This window comes from Sinocyclocheilus anshuiensis, unplaced genomic scaffold, assembly GCF_001515605.1.
Source record: "Sinocyclocheilus anshuiensis isolate Anshui unplaced genomic scaffold, SAMN03320099.WGS_v1.1 scaffold508, whole genome shotgun sequence".
NCBI classification, from domain to species: domain Eukaryota; kingdom Metazoa; phylum Chordata; class Actinopteri; order Cypriniformes; family Cyprinidae; genus Sinocyclocheilus; species Sinocyclocheilus anshuiensis.
In genome coordinates, this window is record NW_015555744.1 from 520,716 (window position 1) to 530,401 (window position 9,686).

The 9,686-nt window shown below is 37.9% G+C and overlaps 1 protein-coding gene across 1 annotated transcript in view; it reads left to right on the forward strand.

Annotated features, from left to right (window-relative positions):
* Positions 1 to 5,256: 5,256 nt before the first annotated feature.
* Positions 5,257 to 9,686, forward strand: part of LOC107673406 (AN1-type zinc finger protein 5-like) — an 8,975-nt gene continuing 4,545 nt past the window's right edge. Inside the window, exons 1-4 of the mRNA XM_016466986.1 lie at positions 5,257 to 5,410; positions 7,590 to 7,748; positions 8,126 to 8,225; positions 8,372 to 8,475. Of these exons, the coding sequence (XP_016322472.1) occupies positions 7,592 to 7,748; positions 8,126 to 8,225; positions 8,372 to 8,475 (361 nt within the window). The 5' untranslated portion in view covers positions 5,257 to 5,410; positions 7,590 to 7,591. The remainder of the gene's footprint in view (positions 5,411 to 7,589; positions 7,749 to 8,125; positions 8,226 to 8,371; positions 8,476 to 9,686) is intronic.

The following is a 9,686-nucleotide window of genomic DNA, read 5'->3' on the forward strand; positions in this document are numbered from 1 at the left end:
GTGCCGCAGGGTAACCGGGGTCACTGTGAGCTGTACTTTCACTTATAGTGCAAAGGTTAGTCTAAATACTGCTTCAGTTTGCAGGAAATGGTGCAATCATTGTAAACTTACAGCATTAAGATGTAGAAAATAAGATTTTAGATATTAAGATTGTAAAAGAATACATAGATAAAATACAAAGTGGCATGCTAAACTAATACAGAGCGAACAGTGTACAGTATCTGGCACATTAGAGCCAAAGCTGCCATACAATAAAGACTTAAAACAGAAAGTCTGAAAGTGTCTCCGGAGAAATTAATAGGAAGATAGATTTTACTCATATATGCCCGAGGTGTCCTGTGGGATGGTGCTCCACAGAACAGTAGAAGCATAGAAATAGAGATATTAGATGTATGGAAAAGGAGAAAAAGAGAGGATTCTAGGTTCTATAAATAGATCTTGATATGCTATGGTATTTATAGGTAACTGAATCTTATTAATCTTTGTCATTATGGTTCTAAATGATCCCAACAATATTTCATAATAGGAATAAGATAATCGTAGAGCATGGTGTTAGCAACGTCAGGGTCATGGGTTTGATTCCTAAGGAATGCATGATTGAAAAAAAAAAAAAAACTTGAATGCAATATGACACTTTGGATAAAAGTGTATGCCAAATATGTTAATGTGAATATAAAGAAAATGCCAAAATACCAAAAATGTTACTGAGCCCAAAAGTTAGTGGTGACCCTTGTGGGTCAGGCTTTGAGACTTTAATACTATTCCCTAGAGTCAATCATCCATTGATTCCTAAGGAATGCATGATTGAAAAAAAAAAAAAAAACTTGAATGCAATATGACACTTTGGATAAAAGTGTATGCCAAATATGTTAATGTGAATATAAAGAAAATGCCAAAATACCAAAAATGTTACTGAGCCCAAAAGTTAGTGGTGACCCTTGTGGGTCAGGCTTTGAGACTTTAATACTATTCCCTAGAGTCAATCATCCATTAAATTATAGAGTAACTGAGCTTGTTATTATTACATCCTTAAAATAGGCATTTAACCTCAGCTTGCTCCAGGGATTTCTCCTATTTCCTTTTGAAATTAATGTAAGGTAGATTCTCAATGCATGTGACAGCATTGAATCCAACAACACAAACAGTATTTGTGGATTCCTTCATTGTTGTTACACATCCTGACCACCTGATGTCACTAAAGATAAACCTTTGAGGCTGTCTGTTGAAATGAATGAGAAATCTAGGGGAATTCAGATGATGTCAGGCTAAATTGCATTTTCAATGTTTGACCCATTTTTTGTGCACATTACCCTCCCAGTCAGCAGGTATTTGTATTCATACAGTGTATTTGTGCATACTGTGTCAATGTCTCTGTGAGTGTGTGATCCCATGAGCTTGAGTGTCTATCTCTATACTTGTGTTCTTCGCCCTGCAGAGAGCTAGATTGTTTTCCTCGGCTAAGTTTAGCAGCACCGTTTGGGGATTCCAACTTCGGAGAACTGACACAGGCTGTAACTGCATTCTGAGCATGTTTTCTTCTCTCTCCCTCATTCTCTCAGCCACTGGCACACCTTTGATCACAGAAACACAAAATGTTCCATAGAGGTTGCTATTTTTTCCCACTCAAGTCTTGAAGAAAAAGGTTTTTCAGATATGTTAACAGTATCAGAACTGTAGAATCAAACATTCCTGACCGTTACAATCAAATTTACACTACATGTACAGTATACATGACAACATAAAGAGCTATTTAGTTTCAATAGACAAGACTAAAACGATGAACTGGCAGCTTTCATTTGTAAAAAAAACATCTGAGTCAGTCTAACAGTGTCTCATCTTTACTGTTGTCATCAGACTAAACCGCCTTCAGGTAATCATGTGAACCAATGAGCTGCATTCCATTCCTCTGAAGAATCCTATAGTCAGGATATTTAATACACTCTGGGTGGATGGAGGTTTATATTTATAGAAGGGCTGGTGCCCTGTTACTTTCACGTTTTCATTCAGCCCGTATTCTCGGTACTGCCTGTGCAGGAAAAGAAAAGAGTGGTTTGTCCGGAAAGTATTTTAGCATGATTCATTTCTATTTTGCACTCTTCTATATCCATGTGCTCATAACGGAAACAAAACACTTGTGACAGGGACATTTTAGTACTGAGCCTGTGATTACATCTGGATTTACTAGTGCTGCATGGTTTGTTTGTTTACATCTCATTGGTGATAAAGGACTAAATAATTTCACACTCACGCCTGCTGACTGGATCTGAATGTTTGTTCATTCAACAAATTTGTTTTGTTATTGAACTTGGTTCTAAATTATTTTAAACAGAATCAAGACATGAATAAATCTGTAGAGTTCATAATTATAACAGGATTCAGTAGCCTTTGACCAATAAAACCATTTTGCCAAAGTGGAAAATGCATAGATGTAATTGCTAAAGCCATATTTGAAAATGTCGACAGCTACACGCAGGATCTCTTTTATGTAAAAGCAGAATGAAAACACTGATACTATGAAAAACTGCCAGAATACTGGGTACTTTTGAGCAAATGAACAAAATTTCCCTTAAGGAAGAGGGTAGGCTGAGGTGGAGAGGGAGGGCACTGACAGAAAGTGAAAGCATACTTGAAACAACTACAAGGGCAGGAAGAAGCTGTCAAAATAAAGAGGGATAGCTGACAGATGAATCAAGACTGGTTTCAAAAGCGCATCTTATGGATTGAAATACATTCCATCACTCTAGAATACTAGCAATGTGATATTACCTCACTGGTATTAACTCACTGCAGTGTTGTTTTAAAATATCAATGTTAGTTGATTTAATGCCAATATTTATTGAATTAGTTAGTTTTATATATTTTCATTTTAATTTGTTAAAGTTTTAGCAATTTTGAGGTTTTTTTCTCTTTGGTTTGAGTTATTTTAGTATCAAGTTAAACTAAATGAAAATGAGAAATGTTGCACTAGCAGCTGAAAAAATATTTTATTTGACATTTATTTTCAGTAACATACATGTTTGTTTGGGTTTTTTTTAGTTAGCTGCCTCACTGATGATTTTCTGTCATTCCATAGTAAAGCATTTTGATTAACAAATGACTACATTGCCTAGTCTAATAGGTTTCATTCATGTGACCTCATGAAAAATAAGCGGAGTATTTGTGTATGGGTGTTTCTGTGGAGATAAAGCAATGTAAGCTCATTAGGTCATCACTGTCGTAAGGTGAAAACTCACTTGCGTGTTAGTGTTTATGTGCTTCTGATGCTGTTATGGGTCAACACACGTGAGACAATGGCACCAGCAGCTGATACTCTATTACAACTGTATGTTCTATCAAACACTTTATGGCACAGGAGCATACTTACAATTACCAAAACACACTACAACACTAAAAAATAAATAAAACAATAATGATTTTTGCATTTCAACTCTGTATTAAGTACACTGGGAGCTTGTGAAAGCATAAATGTAAGGAAGGAAATCCACCTTACTATACATGACAGTCCTGGTTTAATTATATAATATCTATTTGTCAACCATGTTTTAAGAATGATGAAAAAAATGCATCCATTTTCAAAAAGCAAGAATGGCATCCAAATCACATGCAAAACTACTTCTGGACTTAACTGATCCATAAAGAGCAGATGTATGTATATAAGGAAAACATATTATTACATATACACAAAATGGATATTTGAAAGCATATCCTGCACTGATATTTGAATTTTACAGTCTCTGCACTGGCTACCTAATAAGTTCCGTATCAGTTACAAAATATTATTACTTGCCTATAAGGCCCTTAATGGGTTAGCTCCTGCATACCTAACTAGTCTTCTACCACGCTACAATCCATCACGCTCCCTAAGGTCGCAAAACTCTGGACTTTTGGTAGTACCTAGGATTATAAATAAAGGTGACTTGACTTGACTTGACTTGAAAGCTTCATAATGCATAATGTAAATGCAATGAAGTTCTGCATGCTCAAGAACGCATGCAGATAAGGCAACATCTTTTGCACACATTTACTTTGGTCTGAATAGGGTGACCTACTGTTATCTATGCATTGTAATAAAAATGCAAAAATCACACGGTGCTTGTTTGCCTTGTTTTCACGTGGGCTGGGATCTCTACTTAAGCAATGACACACCAAAAACATCAGATTAAAGGTCAAACATGCAATAAAACTTAAGCCATTCTTTTGTACAGCATGTTTGCACACACAACACATGCATGCAAACAGCACATAGCCTACAGTGTGACTAACCAAACTCAAACTAGTTCAGACAGGTTTATTTTCCCTAAATTAGCCGTTTTTAAACTCGTCCCCCTCCTCCACTTCAAACTCTTCTTCTCAGAAACAACCAGGCGGCTTCTTCCTTTGCTTATGTGCGAAGCCACCCTCAGGATACACTGAGTCGGGTTACTGAAAGGAATCTCTCTCACATCAGCTTTAAGGCTCGTGGGTTTGTACAGTTCATGTGAGAGTTTGCTGACTGACACTAAGTAATGCATATAGTGTAAAAACACATGAGAGCTGTCAACGTTTATGGGCACAGAGGTGAGAAAATGAATGAACTTTTTTGGAAATATCTCAAGAATTCCTCAGTGGACAATGTACGCAAGACATCTTTTTACACAGGCCGTTCTGCGTAAGCCTCAAACTTTGTTGTTGAATATATTTAACTATTTCTAACTCATATTTCCATTAATCCTTTTATCTATCAACATTTATATTTTTCATATTCTGCAATTGGAATTCCTATGCAAATGCATTTTTGACACCTCAGTGCAACATTATACAGTCTATGTAATGCACCACTTCAGAAGCGGTTCCTGTGCTTCCTTTGCAGTGTAAAGATGGCATCCGAGTGTCAACACATGACAAAAGTTGCAGTGCCAATAACAAAAAGAGCTGTGATACAACAGAGTGGGACAGATAGCCTAACACAAACTAATGACTGGTAAATGTTGAAAGTACCTAGTAAAAGTGAAAATATCATCGATATAACACAATAAATACCTACTAAATGTTCAAGACCCCATTTTATGAGCCTGTTGTTGACTTTGTTGTTGTCTTCAGGCTTGGGAGACTTTCATCAGGAAGGTATGATTTCGTCATCGGTGTAGACGGCAAATCTTAAAGTGGATTGTGCCCCTCTTTGACTACCACGCCCCGCCCACGAGCGTCGAATGACCAATGAATGCCTGCCTATTTGCGATGACGCTATCAGTCACTCCCCTTTACTAAAGGAGGAAACAAACAGAGTGAAAGAAGGGAGAGCTCAGGAGAAAGCGGGTGAGGAATTTACTTATCACCGACAAAACCCCGGGAGGAAGACAAACTCCTTTTCGAAGAGTTCCTGTTCCTTAACCGACGTTCATCGACCGATTAGGTTTTAAAAGCCTTCAAGGTAAGCGCTAAAACGTTTGTATTAATTTTATTTAGGTGATAATCGCGAAGGTTTGACGATGTGATCACGAAAAGACCGGCTGACCCCGAAAAAGGGAGCGATTACCGATTCAGTACGTGTAACGTTAGCACACCGGGTTAAACCGCTAGCTCGGATCTATAAACGCCAGGGTTATTCGAGGTATCGAGCTTTTTTTGTTCGACGGGTGGGTCTCTAAAAAAAACAAAGTGTCCCAAGTTGTCAGCAGCACCTTCATGAACATCACAAGCCCCAGAACATGACTGGCCTGGCCACAAAAAACAGATACGGACAGTCGCCAACTTTTCTTCACCTTGTATGTTACATAAAATTATAAATCTGTTCTTATTTCCCTGTTTAATCATTTTTTTCTTCAGTAATGGCTTTTGAAACTGACGCACAACCCCAACGGATTATCTTCATTGTACTGTGGCTTGTTTATTGTTCGACCTTGCGTGTATAAATTCAAGGAAATCTCCTGTAGTTGTTTGCGTTTTTGTGCTGTATGTTACTAGTTACTCAGACAAACAGCTGGCTAAGCCAGTTAGCTTTTTGTTTTAGGCTTGTTCAAAGGACAGATTGTCTGTCTAGGTAGGCAATCCTGGAACAAAAGGACAAAGAAGGAAGATTAAACAAAGCCAGTGCTGCTCTGTAGTCGCGATGTTTGCCTTTGGATGTGTCACGATTTTTTATGTCTTGCTATTTTTGGCGTTTACTCGCTGTGCTGGGTCATTCTGTTGTCTCAAATCCACCCAGTTTATTCGTCTGTGAGATTCGACGGAAGTAAGCTGACTAACGTTACCTAGATAGCCACGCGCTTATGATGCTGTCTAGACAGCAAGCTCGCGAGGTTTTGAGACACAGCCACTCTTTTACATCCCGGACACGACTGTCCCGTCATGTAGACGGATAAATGACCTGTAACTCTCGGTTGAGTGGTGGTTTGAGGTTGTGCTAACCGCCAGCATCGACTAGCACTAGTTTTGGTTTTGATCCGTGGTGTCTGTCAGCTGGTGTCGGTGCCTTGACTCGCATGGTTGAACACGTGAACCGCTTTTGTGCTTCTTTTGCTTAAAATGACAGACTAGAGATGTAGGCTTAGTGTCTCACCTTTATTGCCTCCAGAAATTGCATATCACACTTGACACCTACTCGTTTGGTTAGTCATGGTTAGGTGGGAGAGCTTGTGTCGTGCTGTTTAATGTGTAGACTTTATTTACAGATACAGACAGACAGATTAGAAGCGAGTTCAGTTTGGATGTGGTACGGAATAGAAACGGCAGAACTCGGTGTTAGTCCGGTCAATCGGTTGACTTGACTGTAATTATTCTGTCCTGATGAGGGTGGTTGAGGAGCGTGTGTCTTATTTTTGGCTGAGTTAAAACAAGGTATTTTAATTATAGCGGGGTTTCCGGTGTATCTACGCTTAGAGACTTAGAAAAGTTTAAACCCTTGAGCTTTGAAGGTGCACAAGGTAACTTTTTGCTAATTAAACATTTTACACATGAAGAAATGAATCACAGTTTTGTGAAATGTCATTGCAATGATGTACGTTTATATAAGATGAAGTCAGTTTTATAGAAAAGCTCTTTTATTCTACATGGAGCGGGTCTCCCTCATGGGTGCCGCCATATTGAGGTCACATGACTACACAGCATAATAATAGTATGTAATTTGTTTTTAAGAAACAGTAATAATTCTTTATTTCTTTACAGAATATGTTAATTTAGTATTTTAGTATTGTTTTTTTAAGTAGTTTCAACTCGTTTTTAATCTAATAGAACTTGATTTGTTAATTTTAAAAAAATTATACTTTATATTGCACCATTAGCCAGTGATTTACCAAAAATAAACATAAAAATACATCTAAACAAAATGGGCTAAATAAAGAATATAATAATGAACAAATTATACATACTAGGAATAGTTCAATACTGCTTTTTCATGTCCAATACTGACACTGCAGCCTTGAGTATCTGTCCACAATAGTGCCAATCTGATACCAATAGCTTATAATATCTATACCTCATTAACTACTAAGTGCACCTTTAAAACAATGATCTCCTCTACTCATTGCATGTGCATGTAAGCCAAACACAATGCTGTCATTGTTAACAAGACCACTCTTGTTCTGTCTCCGTTTTCTTTTGTGATATGTTAGCAATGGCCCAAGAGACAAACCAGAGTCCCGTGCCTATACTGTGTACCACTGGCTGTGGTTTCTATGGCAACCCCAGGACCAATGGCATGTGCTCGGTGTGCTATAAGGAGCACCTGAACAGACAGCAAAGCAGTGATCGTAGTCCCATGAGCCCCCTGGGTAAGTCACACTGAAACATTAACCTGTTTGTCTAACCTCCTAGATAGAGCTCTCTATGGTTATAGTTATACTATGGTATAAGGGCTCTCATTCATTGCACCTCTTGGAGACGGTGATATTATAGTTGCTACTGCAATAACAGACCATGGTTACTGCTTGTAAAGCATTTCTGACACCAGCACTCAGTGATAGCATGTTATTCTAAGCTGTTTTAGAACTTAATCCTTTTCTTGGTCTCTAGCACAATGTTGGGTCTTCCCTGAGAAATTGTAAATGATAAGCTGCACTTGTTTTGTGTCACAGGCCTTTTGTATAGTGTAGCACAGCTGCACCTGTGCACTGTTTGTGATATGTGTCTTTGTGTTCTGTTGGACCAGCTGGCAGCCCCTCAGCAGAGGCCGCCGCCATACAGAGACTAGAAGCTAGCATAAACAAAGCAGAGCCTTCACCTGCACCCAGCACAGATACCATGAGAGAGTGAGTACTTCACGTGTGTGTTTGTTGTTAAACCTCAGAATGGGAAAGAATGCATTTTATGTTCAGCTGCTTGACGTTTGAATGATCTCCTGTGTTTCAAGAAAAGCCAGTGCACACTAAAATCCCCCACCTGTTTGTTTTTGCAGAAGTATTCCTTCCACCTCCTTACCAGTCACACAACAGATGACAGAAATGAGCATTTCTAGAAAGGAAAAGGCCCTGTCTCCTAAAGCTGAGTCTGCTGAACCAGGTAATTGGAATGAAATATGATCAAATAAATATTAAAGTAGCCACACAAAGCTGCTTGTTTAGTCTAACACGGAATGTTTCAAACTTCATCAAACATGATGATCCCCTCAATTTCTGAAATATAAAGGCAGATACATACATATATATGTATGTATTTTCATGTATAAAGATGATTTGTGGACAAAATGGCAATGACAACTAAATTAAATAATCATTTCCAAAATGATTAATTAAATTATAAAAGGCAACAACAAAGCAACTTGTAAATTGTTAAAATAGTATCTAGAAAATATAGACTTTTTATAACATTTCATCTAAGATTTACATTTAGATGTATTTTTTATATTTTCTCACAAAACTACATGTAGCTTCTTACTGTTTAAAATGAATGTTGTCAATTAAATAAAATAATTGTAATTGATTTCATGATTTCTCACCAGTCTCTAGAATGCAAAATTAAATGGTAAACTTATTAAACTTGGTGAATAATCATTGTTAAACATATTTCATTATCATCTAAAGTGTACAACCCTTAAAAGGGGTCCTATTATGCTCTTTTACAAAGTCTTGATTTTGTTTTGGGGGTGTACTAGAACAGGCTCTCATACTAGGTTGTTCGAAAAACACATTCTTTTTCACATATTTTACATTACTACAACACCTCTCTCCCCAGTCTGGCATGAACGGCTCGAATAGTTCCTGTATCAAATGAAGGCCCGCCTTCTGAAATACGAAATGTGCTGTGATTGGTTAGCTGGGTCAGTGTGTGTTGTGATTGGCAGCACTCGGCACCTGGTCGGGAAATGCCATGCCCTTTACCATAGCCGCCTGCGAGCTTCAGTGTAAATATTGCATCAAAATCAAATCAATTTGAGCGCGATTTAAACCCGGATGATTGTAACCACTCTAAGTTCGTCTGCCTTGGGAAAACTAGCACGTCTCCGACATAGTGAGAACACTCGTTGCCTTCTCTAGTGCAGCTCAACCAGGTCTCGTCCCATTCGTCGATATTTGTGATATCACAAATCCCGGAAAATATGCGTTGTAGTCCAAACGAGTCGTTCGTTTTAGTTTTTGAAAAGTGATTTCTGTTGAATAAAATATATCCTTTTGAAGTGGACTTTGAGCTTTGTAACTTTGCAGATCTTTTTTTATGCTCAAACAGCAACATTACAGACTAACTAAAGTTGAAAAAGTGAAAAAGCATAATAG